Source organism: Plodia interpunctella, chromosome 29 (assembly GCF_027563975.2).
Source record: "Plodia interpunctella isolate USDA-ARS_2022_Savannah chromosome 29, ilPloInte3.2, whole genome shotgun sequence".
NCBI lineage: Eukaryota > Metazoa > Arthropoda > Insecta > Lepidoptera > Pyralidae > Plodia > Plodia interpunctella.
In genome coordinates this window covers 2,812,022-2,829,576 of record NC_071322.1, presented here as the reverse complement: position 1 = coordinate 2,829,576, position 17,555 = coordinate 2,812,022, and the positions used below count along the sequence as shown (strand labels likewise).

At 40.3% G+C, this 17,555-nt stretch overlaps 1 protein-coding gene across 15 annotated transcripts in view; it reads left to right on the top strand.

Moving 5' to 3' along the window:
- larp (La related protein) overlaps positions 1-17,555 on the top strand; it is a 73,229-nt gene that overhangs the window by 50,471 nt on the left and 5,203 nt on the right. For 14 of the 15 annotated variants that reach the window (XM_053766649.2, XM_053766650.2, XM_053766647.2 and 11 more), the window contains 14 exons: positions 473-580; positions 1,285-1,364; positions 2,287-2,351; positions 3,952-4,100; positions 4,723-4,873; positions 5,455-5,517; positions 6,552-6,680; positions 8,295-8,386; positions 9,030-9,137; positions 9,986-10,137; positions 11,093-11,201; positions 11,568-11,713; positions 13,612-13,745; positions 15,159-15,286. In XM_053766649.2, coding sequence (XP_053622624.1) covers positions 473-580; positions 1,285-1,364; positions 2,287-2,351; positions 3,952-4,100; positions 4,723-4,873; positions 5,455-5,517; positions 6,552-6,680; positions 8,295-8,386; positions 9,030-9,137; positions 9,986-10,137; positions 11,093-11,201; positions 11,568-11,713; positions 13,612-13,745; positions 15,159-15,286 — 1,614 coding nt within the window. The remainder of the gene's footprint in view (positions 1-472; positions 581-1,284; positions 1,365-2,286; positions 2,352-3,951; positions 4,101-4,722; positions 4,874-5,454; positions 5,518-6,551; positions 6,681-8,294; positions 8,387-9,029; positions 9,138-9,985; positions 10,138-11,092; positions 11,202-11,567; positions 11,714-13,611; positions 13,746-15,158; positions 15,287-17,555) is intronic. The other variant, XM_053766648.2, reaches the window with a different exon arrangement.

Here is a 17,555-nt window from a genome sequence, read left to right as displayed (position 1 = left end):
GCGTGAAATGGAGAAGGCAATGGCAAGCCACTCCATTGATAATGCCAAGAAAGTCATTGGATGTGTTTTATTCCACGTAACTATTATGACCCTCAACCATCAGGAATACGAATATAAAGAAAGTATATAGAAAATAGCTATGCCCTGGGACTTCGCTCCCGTGGGAATTTAGGGATAAAAAGTACCCTGTGTGTTGTTACAGGTTATATTCTACCCGGGTTCTCAATTTCAAAACAATCGGTCCAGTATATGTTGTGTGAAAGAGTAACAAACAAATTTACATACATAAACTATCGCATTTATGATAAATAGTAGAATACTATTTACTCCAAGATCTGTGACTTCACAATACATTACTGTCACACAAGCTCCATATAAAATTTTGTTTTTTTACATTAGAAAATAGTATCTGAATTCACTAGTCAAATGCAAGTGCAAAATATTAATAATACATTTTTTTTTATACTTGCAGACGTAAAAAACAGATGGTTGGAATATTCCCCCTGGCCACGATGGGGGGTCCCCTGGTCGCCCCGGTCTCCCATTTGCTGAGGGCTGTGCCCCCACCACCATTGCCCAGGTATAAAAAGAAATCTTTTTTAACAGCGTGTGGTATACTTCGCCGCCTATCCTTATAATCTATACTATAATTATAAAGAGCGTTCGTGAGTTTGTATGTTTGAGGCGGGTAATCTCCGGAACTACCGAAAGTTATATGTTTTATCTCAAAACTCCCATGGGAGCGAAGCCCCGGGCAACATCTAGTATAAAAATATATTAATTTTACATGTTATAGAAAGAAGTCGCGTCTGTTTGTAGGATTAGAAACGTGATAAATTCAAAAACTACCGGACGGATTTTTGTACGGTTCCCACTAATAGATACGATTCCTGGGGAAGATTTAGGTACAAAATTTACGCTGAGCGCACTAGTTTTTGAGTTTAGCGCGAACAGATATACGGACAGTGTTATAGCTAACGCTGGTATCAGATTGTATTTAAGTCTCCTAAAGACGTTACTGCCATCTATCGGCAAGTAGGTGTAGTAGTGTTGTTCGTTCATTCATATCGAGCGTGTTATTGGAACCACTGGTGTCAGATTCTATTCAAAATCGCCTAAAGACGTCTAACATGACCACCCACCGGCCACCTAGTGGCAAGTAGTAGTAGTAGTAACGTAGTTTCGTTAATATCGGGCGTGTTATTGCAACGCGGCAACCACTGGTGTCAGTTAGTATAGAAGTGGGGTAAAGGCGCCTGAGTAAGTAGCGTCGGTGTGCCGCAGGATGTTCCGCACGGGCCGCGGCGCGCCGGACCCGCTCAACCCCGACGTGCCCGAGTTCGTGCCGCTGCTAAGACGCCCCGGTAACTATCACATACTGCACATACTCTACATTTTGTCTGTCATCCATGCAAATGCATTTTCGTTCGTTGTTTTGTTATTTTTTTTTTCATTCGATCGTTCGGTCAACGATCCCCTGTCAACGATGCAAATACATTTTTCATACTTTATTACTATTTTTTAATTCGTTCGTTCATTATCTCATTCGTTCATATATATTCGTTCAAATGGTTTGTTATACATATCACACAAACGTTTTAACTTATTTTTGAAAATAATGAAATGAAAAAATTCTGGAAACGAGCGGGAATTGAATCCGCGCCCCTGTCTATCCAGGACAGCGCTCTTGCCCCTGCCATCAATATTATTTTCATATTCATTCATTCATTCATCCTTCCATTCATTCATTCATCCTTCCATCCATTCATTCATTCATCCATTCATTCATCCATCCATCACTCACTCATTCGATCGTCCATTCATTCATTTACTCATTCATCCATGATAATCCTACTTATAAATGCGAAAGTTTGTGAGGATTCTTTTATGACCAGAATTATTTTGTTGCATGTGAAACCATTCGCAAAAAAAATTGTACTGTCAAAGCACATCATGCTTTAAAAAAAGGTAAAAAGTGTCCTATAATCTCCTAAGTGTATAATAACGACCTCCATGGCCTAATGGTGATCACGGCGGACGCTACACCGAAGGTCCCGGGTTCGATCCCCGGTCAGCTCAACATGGAAAATGATCTTTTTCAGATTGACCTGGGTCTTGGATGTTTATCTATATACGTACATGTTATAGAATATAGAATCGTTGAGTTAGTATCCCATAACACAAGTCTCGAACTTACTTTGAGGCTAGCTCAATCTGTGTGATTTGTTACCATATATTTTATTTATTTATTTAATTTCATGTTAACGAATATCATTTGTTGTGCAGAAGAGACTAATGAAGTCCAAGCCGCTGTCAGCCCCGCTTCAGATAGACAGGATGTATGGACCGAGGTATGTAATGTATGATATACATATGTATGTACATCTAATAATTATCCTATCAACACCTATATCCGTCCTGCTCATACTCGTATATTACTTTCAAGTATCGTATTCCCCGTACTGACTTGTATGCTAGAATTGCTTGGTTTTCGCTTCCTGGCGCGACAGCCACACATCTTTTGTTTTAAGTAAATTATCTATCTCAATCGAATATAATCTGATTATATAAATAAATTATCTAATTCAAACGAATCTCGTATACGAGCCCAACTGGTCCCTCGAGCTGTGGATCAGGGATACACGTCCGTGTGGAACACCCTTAGGGACAGAGAAAGACCAAAAGTACAGGTTCAGTCCTCACACACACAAATATCGGGTTATTGTTTGTCCCCAACGTTTTGGCTCCCATGGGGGCGGGCCAACAGGAAAAAAATATTGTCCCCCACTATAATACTCTTGACGGCCGGATCACCGGATACCTGTTATCGGTTATTCGCGTTGGAGAGAACTGTAAAGATAGATTTAAGCTTATGAAGGAATTTATTTACTCAATAAATTCCTCATTTCTTGGGGGCATTGTCCTCGCGACAAAATGACAGTGTATATAGCCTTTAATTATATTTAGGCATTATTTAGGTGTAATGGTTAAGACGCCCGCCTGTGGATCGAAAGGTCCCAGGTTCGAATCCCACTCGTGCCACATGAGTTTGTATATCAATCTGACTCATGTATAGTAGTTTTTATCGTCCACCACTTGCTTCCGGTGAAGGAAAACATGGTGAGGAAACCTGCACACTGGTTGATTCTTATTAACTTGTGTGTGAAATGTAAAAGGCAATGGCAAACTACTCCATTAATAATGCCAAGAAAGTTGTTGTGTGTGTTTCATTCCACGTAATGACCACGACCCTCAGCCATGAGGAATACTACTATGAAGATGATTGAGAATAAATAATCATGTAAAATATTATTTCTGTCGTCTATGGAGGACAATAAGAAAAAAATTGTTATTAGCCCCCACGGGAGCCAAGCGACACGAACAATAACCCAAAAATCCATTCATTTTCTATCCAAAATGTATTTATATACAAAATGACCTCCGTATTGTTCAGCGGTCGCGCAGCAAATTGTGGCGGCCGCGTAAGTGGGAGGTGACAGCGACGCGACACGACCGAACTGACTGCGTACACGCAGATCGGATCATAAGTGGCGCTACAATTAACACCAATAATTTTACTATTTTCGTGTGAAAAAAATTCATGTTTATTCTTTAAATAACATTTCGTCTAATACACAGTTAAGTTAAAACTTATTTCTGTATGCAATTCTTATTAGTTTAATTGATGTTCCATATTTACACGTAAAATATACATATACCAGGCGCTGTTATCGCACTGATTGTAAAAGTCAATTAAGGGTAAACAGGCCGATTAAGTATTATTTAACCAAATTTGGGGGAGACGGGGTCAAAAATCTTCAAAAATTGCGCTAAACGAAATATTTAATTTGTATTTAATGTATATTCTAAAATGTTAGAAAAAAGATGGTGCCCAAGTTAACCCTGCGTCTGTACTGTACCGATGTAATGTCAACACGATTGTAACCCCAGGTGAAACGCCGCACAAAGGCGGGTTCTCGCGAACGCGTCCCTCCGCCCGAAGAAGATCGCGCCGAGGAACCTCGCGAGGAACTACACTTCCAGCTCGATGAGGAACTAGAGCTGCCGCCGCCGAGGCTCAACACATTCACCGATACTTGGTAAGTCGAGGTTTGGGCCAGGAACGTCAGAATGCAAATATGACAGAATGACAAGTCGTCAGGTATTAGCAGAGTTAGTTTCGCATTATAATAAGTAATATTTGTATTTTTTTGTATTATGTATTTTTAAAAGGACTTCATCGTCCACCGTTTTACTGTTGATTTCAGTTTTTGAAAATGTATGTTGATTTATTCAAAGACTTTTGTTATTATTATCATTATTATTGTTATTTACAATCCTTATTAACATTTTGTTATTCAATTCGAAATTTGACCTGTCAATCTGTCTAGAACTCCAGAATTTTTTCATCTCATTATTATTTTCAAAAATATATTTGACGACCTCGGTGGCGCAGTGGTAAGGTTCTTGCCACTGAACCGAGAGGTCCCGAGTTCGATCCCCGGTCTTGGGTCTTGATGGAAAATGATCTTTTACTGATTGGCCCGTGTCTTGAATGTTTATCTATATATGTATTTGTTATAAAATATAGTATCGTTGAATTAGTATCCCATAACACAAGTCTCGAACTTACTTTGGGGCTAGCTCAATATGTGTGATTCGTTCTAATATATTTATTTATTTATAAATAAATAATTTAAAATCATGATGATTCCCCATCAGGTCTGACGAGGAATCCGATGCGGAGTTCACGGACCGCGACGTCGGGCGGCTGCTGATCGTGACGCAGACGCCCGTGCGGCAACACAAGCACGACCACGACCGCCAGGGGGACTGGAGCACCAGGACCAAGATCACGCAGGACCTGGAACAGGTATCGGAACACCTTGTGGAACAGTTTCAGGAACTGATTCGAGATTAATTATTGGAGCATATTATGGAACAAGTTCAGTTTCAGGAACTGATTCGGGATTAGGCACTGGAGCAGATTCCGGAACAGTTTCAAAAACTGATTCGAGATTAGTTATTGGAGCATATTATGGAACAAGTTCTGGAACAGTTTCAGGAACTGATTCGGGATTAGGTACTGCAGCAGGTTCCGGAACAGATTCTGGAACAGTTTCAAACACTGATTCAGTATTAGGTATTGGAGCATGTTATGGAACAAGTTCTGGAACAGTTTTAAAAACTGATTCGGTATTAGGTACTGAAGCAGGTTCCGGGACATATTCTGGAACAGTTTCAAAAAATTGATTCGAGATTAGGTATTGGAATAGCTTCTGAAATATGCTTTAAGAAAAGTTCAGGAACTGGTACAAGAATAGATTACAAGAACAGATATCCATATTCGGGGGACATTGTGTCGTACGTAGTTCCGTATACAAATGCCTGTTCTCAGTTTATATATAATAAACGCCGCCAATGGACGAGTAAAAAATGAGTTTTCTTTTACAGGTGATAACAGATGGACTGAGGCGATACGAGGAAGACTTGTGGAACGACTCTGAATACACGTCGGTGAGTTTCACAAAATATATATATTAAATTAATTAATTAAGCGGTGGTGGTGGTTCAGTGGTTAAGACCCGCCTGTGATCGACAGGTCCCGGGTTCGAATCCTACTTGTGCCATATGAGTTTGTATATCAATCTGAATCGTAGACTCATATTGAGCTTATTTTTTTGTGTCTATTTCCCGTGCAAATTGACAAATACTACGACTCTCTACTGTCTATGCTTAGCGTAGTGTTTGATAAGCATGACCGGCTGGTGCACTCAGTAACGGCTCCCGACGAGGGAACTCCTCAACGGTATACTGCACGGCCATGATTTTTTTTTTATTTGTCTAACTAACAAAATATATAATATCATAATTCAAGTATCTTAATAGCTATGTTACAATATAACACATGTACAAAAAGTATGAATATAAATGTTGCCTGAGCTAGGGTGAAAATCACGCTGTGTTTCAAAAGTTTAAAAGCTAAAACATAATTTACATCCCTCATGTTCGGTAAGTATGTCCTTATTACCCCCAAATGCGGCGTGTAAGTGACCAATGAGCGCTCTAGGGTAATAATGTAGCTAGAAAAGCCCTAGGTCGGTAAGTAATTAAAAAAAGAACCACTTAACTCTTTCAAAAAGTTCGCGTACATCTAACCATCATACCGGCAATAGACATCATGCATTCAGCCCAATGACCAAAGAGGTCGCTTCGCTATTCAGCCTTGTCTTCGTAAAAATATAATAGTAATAAATTTTAAATAGGTATCGAGCGGCGACGCTCAATTTCGTTCTTTACTTGGTTCTTTTTAATGAAAAAAGCCGGGAATAGGAAACTTTTACTTTAAATATTGTTTGTTTTTGGGATTTTTTTTATAATTACGTTTTTTTTTCTACTTACCTCACAATCGAGATGTGAAGCAGAGTAGTCAGCTCGGGTGTAAGCATCAATCAAAGCCTCGACCTATAGGCGCCCTCGTGCGCCAAAATATCTCTGGCTGCAATTGATGCTTACAGCCCTTGGCTACTAATCTACTATTATTCCTACAGTCATACGGCAGCCAAAACCAATACCGCACTGTGTCGCTCATATCTCGGGAACAGTTCGAGGCAGCGGTGCCTAATGAGAGGCATAACAACCCCGCCGAGCCCCCTCCCCCGCCCCCCAGACCTAAGAGGGTGAGTATTACACTAAACTGGCCTTCATGTCTTGTGAAATGGAGGCTATTATTATTAACTTCATTTATAGATAATGTTATGCGATATCGCATAACATTATCTAAAATTAAAAAATTGTGGCATTATACTAAACTGATCTTTATGTATTGTGATATAGAGGCTATTATCATATTGCATAGCATTATTTATATAAGAAGTGAAATATATGAGGGATATGTAGTAATAATTTAACACCTATTCTTGACGGCCTCGGTGGCCTAAAGGGCATCACGCCGGACTGCTACTCTGGAGGTTCCGGGTTCGATTCCCGGTCAGGTGTTGAATGGAAAATAATATTTTTCAGATTTATCTGGGTCTTGGATGTTTATCTATATATGTATGTTATAGAATATAGTATCGTTGAGTTAGTATCCCATCATAACACAAGTCTCGAATTTACTTTGGGGCTAATTTAGTGTGTGATTTGTGCCTATATATTTATTTATTCTATATCCTACGTGCCTACCTAATGCTTATCCAGCATGTACACAGCAAAATTGCATGGAGATTACATTACAAGCATTACAATTCCATACAAAAGTGCAGCAAAATTGCAGTGGACAGTCAATAGATTATGAAGCTATTCAAATTCATTGCAAACGCGCCCCTATTACCGTGGCACAAAGATCTAGGTAACTTGCGTTCGACTGTACATTAAAAGGGTGTTTATGCAGTTATGTATATATATAATATACAGACAAAGTGACTACACCGACATTATTCTATATGCTCAATTAATGATACTGTCCAACTTTTCGTATGGGAGCAACACCGAAATCGCGAATAAAAATCAGCTGTTACATAAAATGCAGTTTACTGCATTGTCCATTTATTGTCACATTAAATACATACATACATTTTCCTCAAGTCACGTTCTGTAACCGTTCGGAACGTCAAGAATCTGTATGGAACAACTAAGATATTTTCCGCAAATTCGGCATAATTCCCATTCTATCATGGACCCAGCATATGTAGACAGAATAATATCAATGTGTATGAACCCTGTATATTTATTTGCATAAACATTCTTCTACTGTACAGTCGACCGCAAATCAAGTCACCTGCATCTTTACGCCACGGCAATAGGGGCGAGTTTGCAATGAGTTTGGGTTTGGGGAGCTACATATAAAACGTTAACTCTCCGTATTGTGACACTGTGTGTACTCCGTGGGTCGGGAACTGGTCAGCTCGATCTTTTATTAAAAGTTTTTTTTGTTTGGTTAGTTATTTATATATATTTGCTTTCGTCAGCACTTGATCACAATCATGTTTCAGTATACCTTCTGACTAGCTGTACTTTATTGTGTACTTACATTGTTATATTGCTGATAAAAAATTATACATAAATTTATATTTATAAAATGGTAAGCCCTTCTGGCATCATAGGGACCAACACTGTTTGAATGAGTTTCTTTCGACATTTCTTCTCAGCAGTGCTCGTTCCGAAATGCTAGTAGTTTGTAGCTTTGGTAAATATAATTTAATATGACGTGAAAAAGTGCCTGTGGAGGCCTAATTTCTGAATAAATGATTTGATTTTGATTTTATTGATTTGAAATTACGTAACGAACACAGGCGGAACCCGAACATGGTGGAGGCAAGGCGGGCCGCCGCCGCACGGCGCGGTTCTACGCCGCGAACAAGGATCCCCACGCCACTGACGTTATGTGAGTCTTCATCACTACATTCGAGACTAGCTGACGCCGGCAGCTTTGCCCGGGATACCCTATATATGAAGCGGAATTAACCATTCTACTATTGTTTTGATTTGTTTGTAACTTTGTCGTGTGAAAATCCTTACGTATACAATATTATAAAACTAAGTCCTATGTCGCGTTTGTCTGTTTGCGATAAAAGTCACAAAACGAATGTACGGATTTTCATGCGTCTGACCAGCGATTTTAACACCATCTCTTAGGGGGTCAGATTTCTCTGTGGCAGACTGTACAAAATTTCTCGTACGACATCCACGGGAGGATATGGAGCGGTCTTATTTTAGGGCGCAACCACACGACAAGTTCAAAATAAGATTTTCAAGCTTATTTCGACTTGTCCTACAGCGTTGAAACTTTCACATGTGCGTCACATTAGATTCTATGACAATGCAATAATATGATGTGCTGATCGATTCCCGACGAGGGAACTCCACAACGGTTAACTGTACTGTCATAATTTATTGTCACACATTAAATGCGACGAGATCCGTGTCAAAAAGCTTGTGTAATTTTTTTTTTCATTGCATTATGTTATCATTCATGATCTTATCCCGCATGGCGGTTGCACCACCATGTAATTGACTAACGTTTTCAGTACAAGCAGGAAAAACAAAACGCGGCATAGCTTGAACCCGCCGATAGAACACCACGTCGGCTGGATCATGGACATCCGCGAACACCGCCCTAGGACTCAGAGCACCGGGTAATTATTCATAATTCATACATTAATGTACTTTGTATATAGCATATATAAGATGTGCCACAGCTATCCAGCTGCACATGCGCGAACATCTAGTCTAGCATAGCAAGATAATGATAATTGATAATTTATAATTTATAATTTATAATTTATAATTTATAATTTATAATTTATAATTTATAATTTATAATTTATAATTTATAATTTATAATTTATAATTTATAATTTATAATTTATAATTTATAATTTATAATTTATAATTTATAATTTATAATTTATAATTTATAATTTATAATTTATAATTTATAATTTATAATTTATAATTTATAATTTATAATTTATAATTTATAATTTATAATTTATAATTTATAATTTATAATTTATAATTTATAATTTATAATTTATAATTTATAATTTATAATTTATAATTTATAATTTATAATTTATAATTTATAATTTATAATTTATAATTTATAATTTATAATTTATAATTTATAATTTATAATTTATAATTTATAATTTATAATTTATAATTTATAATTTATAATTTATAATTTATAATTTATAATTTATAATTTATAATTTATAATTTATAATTTATAATTTATAATTTATAATTTATAATTTATAATTTATAATTTATAATTTATAATTTATAATTTATAATTTATAATTTATAATTTATAATTTATAATTTATAATTTATAATTTATAATTTATAATTTATAATTTATAATTTATAATTTATAGTGCACTATATTCGTAGAGAAAATGTAGAGAAATCGCAGAATATCAAACATTTTTCCTGTACCACTTTTTTTTTGACTAATCAATATATTTCCCACGAACAGATCATCGCTGGGCACATCGCCCACTCTGGGCTCTTCTTGTGGGTCAATGCCCCAGTCGTTGCCCACGTTCCACCACCCCAGCCATGGGTTACTACGCGAGAACCACTTCACGCAGCAGGCGTACCACAAGTACCACTCCAGGTGTCTCAAAGGTATGTTATCGATCTAATAAACATACTATTTATAGTGTTGCGAACCTGGATGTGATGTGTTAGAGGAAATAAAATAATTTACGTCAATCCTATTTTCCTGTAACGTTGTACATACACATCACGTACAAGAGAAACGTGTGACTACAGGGTCGATGAAACAACGTCATAATTATTAATAGTATATAAGCTAAATTGACGACTTTGGTGGCTCAGTGGTAGGGTTCTTGCCACTGAACCGAGAGGTCCCGGTTTCGATCCCCGGTCGGGTCTTGATGGAAAATGATCTTTTTCTGATTGGCCCGGGTCTTGGATGTTTATCTATATATGTATTTGTTATAAAATATAGTATCGTTGAGTTAGTATCCCATGACACCAGTCTCGAACTTACTTTGGGGCTAGCTCAATCTGTGTGATTTGTCCTAATATATTTATTTATTTATTATTATTATTATTTATTAAATTTAAGTAAAATAAAGATGTAATTTATTCACCGGTCTCACTGTAGTACGGTCACGGTAACATTGTAGTGGTATATGAAAACTACATGATTCAGATTGGTATACAAACTCATGTAGCACGTGTAGGATTCGAACCTGCGACCTTTCGATCACAGGCGGACGGTCTTAACCACTGGACCAACATTTGAACACACGCTAATCGACTTGAATATAATGTGACACTGGTGTTAGAAATTAACACATTCGAAAATAAAGAAGAAAGAATAGAATTCACAAAGAAAAAAATTACATTTATTACGCTTAGGCTTCACTCGGTTGAAGCCATAATAAATTATACACCAAACACTTCCTCGGAAATCACACTATCTATTAAAAAAAAACCTGCGTCCTTTGTATAGTTAAAAGTTATAAGCATACATAGGGACAGACAGCGGAAAGCGACTTTGTTTTATACTATGTGTAGTGATGATATAATATTTGTCTTTCTGTCTGTACAGAGCGTAAGAAGCTAGGCATCGGGCAGTCGCAGGAGATGAACACGCTGTTCCGGTTCTGGTCCTTCTTCCTCCGGGACCACTTCAACCGCACCATGTACAACGAGTTCAGGTGAATCAATCAATCAATCAATCAAATTATTGATTTGCGCATATGGGTACAAATCATGTGCCTACGTATACAGCTTAATCTCTCGTTATTAAAGGTACATTAATTTACACTACACATGCACTAAAGCTGGAATGTACAGTCAGCAGCACATCAAGTTACCCTGCATTAACTTTTATGGTGCAGTAATAGCGGCGAGTTTGCAATGAATTTGTATAGGTTGGTGTGCTGTTGACTGTACAATAACGAAAAAAAGAATATTGTTTATTTTCTGACCAAATGTTTCATTCCTTATGACCTGGAACAATTCGGCATCCTCCAAACATGTATAAAAAAACAAATGACGCTAACGTGTATATTTGGAAACAGAACGCTAGCGAACGAAGATGCGGCGGCCGGTTTCCGCTACGGCCTGGAGTGCCTGTTCAGATTCTACTCGTACGGGCTCGAGAGGAAGTTCCGGCCCGAGCTGTACCAGCACTTCCAGCAGGAGACCATGGCTGACTATGAGAATGGTGAGCTTTTTAAATAAAAAATAAAATGCAAAGTACCTAGGAGTCAACCTTGGGGAACACCAGAAATAAATTGGATGTGTCCTAAGACTGAGCCTTGAGGACCTCCTTACAAATATATTGGAGAGATCCTAGGTGTGAGCCTTGAGGAACCCCAATCTATTAGTCATAGATAGATAGATAAACTATTGCACCATTCACAAAGGAGTTATAAGTTACAACAAGATATTCAAACATAATGAGTGCATAGTCATTGTGAAAAAATATTTTAAATTAAGGAATGCAAAATTACTTTTTTGATGGTTACCAGTGCATACATACATCCTTATCTGAAAACACACTTGATTTCAAAAATAATAATTCTTTGAGAATACAGTCACTAGCGAAAATAGTTAAAGCATAGTATTTTTTACTTTATTTTTTAACATGCTGATAAAAAATGCTTTATCTATGGGTACATAGTTACTTACTAAATTCATTTTATTTACTTGAACTGTTTTACTAAACGCTACATAGTTTCTGTGTCGAGTCCCGCATTTTAGGCCCCTCGTTTCCCATTGGAAGCTAGTGGTTACGCAACGCGGGGATATTAACTCTCCGACGACATTTAATACGGAGTGAATATCGCTCCGAACTATGTCGAAAGAGACACATTGTCATTTTTTACGTTTAAAGAAAAATCCTTAATTTTTTCCGGTTCGTTCGGAGCTCAGCGTAATAAATAAACTGGAAACTTTTGAAGATTGACTGTACGTAGGCTTAAGACGTAAAGAGATGAATTAATTGAGCCGAACTGGCATGGTCTCGATAGTCAGTCACTTAGTGGTCAAGGGCACTGTCCCGAATAGACAGGGGCGTGGGTTCAATTCCCGCTCGATTCCAGATTTTTTCTTCTCATTATTATTGTCAAAAATAAGTTTAAAAGCATTTGTGACATGTATCAATCAATTTAATACTCAATATTTTTATTGAATACCATAAAGTTGACATGGTGTTATAAATTATATTAAAAAAACACATATTTATGGACCCTGGCGGGCACAGCATCATGAATAGATGAGAGGAGGTCGCGCTCAAAATAATTGTTTATAAGTAAATTGTAAATTACGGACTCCATTCAATATAAATTCGTAAATCAATCAGTTAAAAGTTACTATTTATATTATTAGTATTTAAAATATATGTTTAATGTATATACTTACATAGTCAACTTAATTACAATTTATGAATAATAATTTAATTTTCATATCTGTTTATATTTGCATACTGTATTTAAGTATAATTTGTTAATAATTGTGTAATTTTCGTATTTATTTATATTTCCATTATATGTAATTAAAATTTATTTCGAGATAGTTGTCAATACTATGATAAGCTTTGCTTAATAACATTTTTGTAGAATAGTATATCATAAACCTCATCTTGTCGTCTTTAGGCAAATTGTTGTATATTTTTATAGACATTATTAACGTACTATTAGAGTTTAATTTTAGACGACTAATAGGTAAGAGTAACCTGTTTTCATGTCGGGAAGGATATTTAGAGTTGACGTTTTGTGTATAGCTCTGGATATTTACGGACAAACTTCCAGATCTCTAATATAAAAACATACATGCATTATAATTATAATCGAAATTTAATTAAATAATACTAATATAGTGAAATAAATGCTTAAAAACTTGAATTGAAAAAAAAAACGTGTTGCACTCCGCGAGCGCCGGCAGAAGTGAAAACTTGAATATTAACGTTGTGCACTTTTTACATCTTACGAATTTTCGATCAGGGTCACGTGTCCTGACGCGAGTTTAACATATTTTACCCATCACAAAAAGTGCACAACGCCGCTAAAGAAGTTTTCACTTCAAAAATCGTATATTTTAACTCGAAAACATCACACACAGGTCAGCTGTACGGCTTGGAGAAGTTCTGGGCGTTCCTCAAGTACTACAAACACGCCGGCCAACTGCAAGTGGAGCCGAAGCTGCAGGGCTACCTCTCCATGTTCAAGAGCATTGAGGACTTCCGAGTGCTCGAGGTGAGGAGTGCATTTTTATATTTGGCGTGATTTAGTTTTGATCTTTTTTTTTTCATAGTCGTATTCCTCAGGCTGTGGATCATTATTATAAGATCTTGTCATTATTAATGGAGTGGTTTGCCATTGCCTTCTCCATTTCACACACAAGTTAATAAGAATCAACCAGTGTGCAGGTTCCTCACGATGTTTTCCTTCACCGGAAGCGGTGGTCGATGAAAACTACTATACCTCATGTATAGTAATTTTCAGAGTGGTATACAAACTCATGTGACACGAGTGGGATTCAGACAGGCGCTTAACCATTACACCACCACCGCTTCTCGATCACCGAATTTATTCTACGATTGAGTAATATCTTTGTGAAAATTCTATGTTCAAATATTGCATTCACGGTGATGATTTTTTTTTAATGGACTCTCCAATGAACTTTAAATGTTCGTTTAATGATCTAGCGCCATTGTTACAGTGTATGAATTATGTCAATGCTCTTAAATATATCTATTTTATTTAGAGCGTACATATTTCTTAAAATTTTTTCATTACTTTTTCTTCATTACCTTGTCATCTGTCGTTAGCTACAATTATATTACTACTAGACTAGATATATATATTTTTTCTTGCTTTCAATTGTAATATGTGTCATGTGTCCCTGTTTATTTAAAAAAAAATAGAAAATATAAGGTTTTATATCGTTCTGTTGATGCCAAATTGACTTAAATTACACTTTTATCTTTTTTTACGAAACTCACGAAAGGAAGAAATTTTTAGAAAAATAAGTAGGACATCTGTTCTTAGTTTCCTATTTGTCAATTTTATATTTACACTGTTATCTCGTATAGAATACCTGGATTATATAGATTGCCGATAACATACATATGTAACACACATATTTATATAATACACGTATTCTATACAATAGCTATTGTATAGAATCGAGTATAGTGTAGTGTATTAAATTGGTGCACGGGTAGAATATAACCTGGAATAACACATAGTTTTTATCTGAAATTCCCACGGGAGCGAAGCCCCGGGGCGCAGCTAATAATCTATAAATCTGTGAGCTATCCTTCCTAGATGGTACCGCATCGCTCACGTGTCGAATGTGGAAATACGCCATAAAATATCTAGTTGTTCGCCGCGAACTTAGACCTTGCGAACACAATATTTTTTTAGAAAATTGTGTATATTTCAAAACGACTTAACCGATTTTGATACCTCACGAACTTAAAAATTCTATTGACAGATCCTATTTACCTTTTACATTTCATCAAAATCAGACCGACGAAAGTTCGAAAGTTATCGCGTTACAAAACTACATATACAAAAAAATTATTTTCGCCCCAAGATTTGTAGACCTCGCTCGTTCGGTCAATGAATAAAATAAATAAATAAATGAATGAATAACGTGTGCAGCCCCAACTGAACGAGTTGCTGGCGTCACAGGGCGCCCGCGCCCCGGGCCGCGGCCCGCACGCGCGCCCCTACGACCGCCACCGCTCCGTGTCCGAGAGCGAGCGCCAGATACACAGGGTCAACTTCAGGTACACCACTCTCTCTCTCTCCCTCTCTCTCCGCACGCGCGCCCCTACGACCGCCACCGCTCCGTGTCCGAGAGCGAGCGCCAGATACACAGGGTCAACTTCAGGTACACCACTCTCTCTCTCTCCCTCTCTCTCCGCACGCGCGCCCCTACGACCGCCACCGCTCCGTGTCCGAGAGCGAGCGCCAGATACACAGGGTCAACTTCAGGTACACCACTCTCTCTCTCTCCCTCTCTCTCCGCACGCGCGCCCCTACGACCGCCACCGCTCCGTGTCCGAGAGCGAGCGCCAGATACACAGGGTCAACTTCAGGTACACCACTCTCTCTCTCTCCCTCTCTCTCCGCACGCGCGCCCCTACGACCGCCACCGCTCCGTGTCCGAGAGCGAGCGCCAGATACACAGGGTCAACTTCAGGTACACCACTCTCTCTCTCTCCCTCTCTCTCCGCACGCGCGCCCCTACGACCGCCACCGCTCCGTGTCCGAGAGCGAGCGCCAGATACACAGGGTCAACTTCAGGTACACCACTCTCTCTCTCTCCCTCTCTCTCCGCACGCGCGCCCCTACGACCGCCACCGCTCCGTGTCCGAGAGCGAGCGCCAGATACACAGGGTCAACTTCAGGTACACCACTCTCTCTCTCTCCCTCTCTCTCCGCACGCGCGCCCCTACGACCGCCACCGCTCCGTGTCCGAGAGCGAGCGCCAGATACACAGGGTCAACTTCAGGTACACCACTCTCTCTCTCTCCCTCTCTCTCCGCACGCGCGCCCCTACGACCGCCACCGCTCCGTGTCCGAGAGCGAGCGCCAGATACACAGGGTCAACTTCAGGTACACCACTCTCTCTCTCTCTCTCTCTCTCTCTCCCCGCACGCGCGCCCCTACGACCGCCACCGCTCCGTGTCCGAGAGCGAGCGCCAGATACACAGGGTCAACTTCAGGTACACCACTCTCTCTCTCTCTCTCTCTCTCTCTCCCCGCACGCGCGCCCCTACGACCGCCACCGCTCCGTGTCCGAGAGCGAGCGCCAGATACACAGGGTCAACTTCAGGTACACCACTCTCTCTCTCTCTCCCTCTCTCTCCGCACGCGCGCCCCTACGACCGCCACCGCTCCGTGTCCGAGAGCGAGCGCCAGATACACAGGGTCAACTTCAGGTACACCACTCTCTCTCTCTCCCTCTCTCTCCGCACGCGCGCCCCTACGACCGCCACCGCTCCGTGTCCGAGAGCGAGCGCCAGATACACAGGGTCAACTTCAGGTACACCACTCTCTCTCTCTCCCTCTCTCTCCGCACGCGCGCCCCTACGACCGCCACCGCTCCGTGTCCGAGAGCGAGCGCCAGATACACAGGGTCAACTTCAGGTACACCACTCTCTCTCTCTCCCTCTCTCTCCGCACGCGCGCCCCTACGACCGCCACCGCTCCGTGTCCGAGAGCGAGCGCCAGATACACAGGGTCAACTTCAGGTACACCACTCTCTCTCTCTCTCTCTCTCTCTCTCCCCGCACGCGCGCCCCTACGACCGCCACCGCTCCGTGTCCGAGAGCGAGCGCCAGATACACAGGGTCAACTTCAGGTACACCACTCTCTCTCTCTCTCTCTCTCTCTCCCCGCACGCGCGCCCCTACGACCGCCACCGCTCCGTGTCCGAGAGCGAGCGCCAGATACACAGGGTCAACTTCAGGTACACCACTCTCTCTCTCTCCCTCTCTCTCCGCACGCGCGCCCCTACGACCGCCACCGCTCCGTGTCCGAGAGCGAGCGCCAGATACACAGGGTCAACTTCAGGTACACCACTCTCTCTCTCTCTCTCTCTCCCCGCACGCGCGCCCCTACGACCGCCACCGCTCCGTGTCCGAGAGCGAGCGCCAGATACACAGGGTCAACTTCAGGTACACCACTCTCTCTCTCTCCCTCTCTCTCCGCACGCGCGCCCCTACGACCGCCACCGCTCCGTGTCCGAGAGCGAGCGCCAGATACACAGGGTCAACTTCAGGTACACCACTCTCTCTCTCTCCCTCTCTCTCCGCACGCGCGCCCCTACGACCGCCACCGCTCCGTGTCCGAGAGCGAGCGCCAGATACACAGGGTCAACTTCAGGTACACCACTCTCTCTCTCTCTCTCTCTCTCTCTCCCCGCACGCGCGCCCCTACGACCGCCACCGCTCCGTGTCCGAGAGCGAGCGCCAGATACACAGGGTCAACTTCAGGTACACCACTCTCTCTCTCTCTCTCTCTCTCTCTCCCCGCACGCGCGCCCCTACG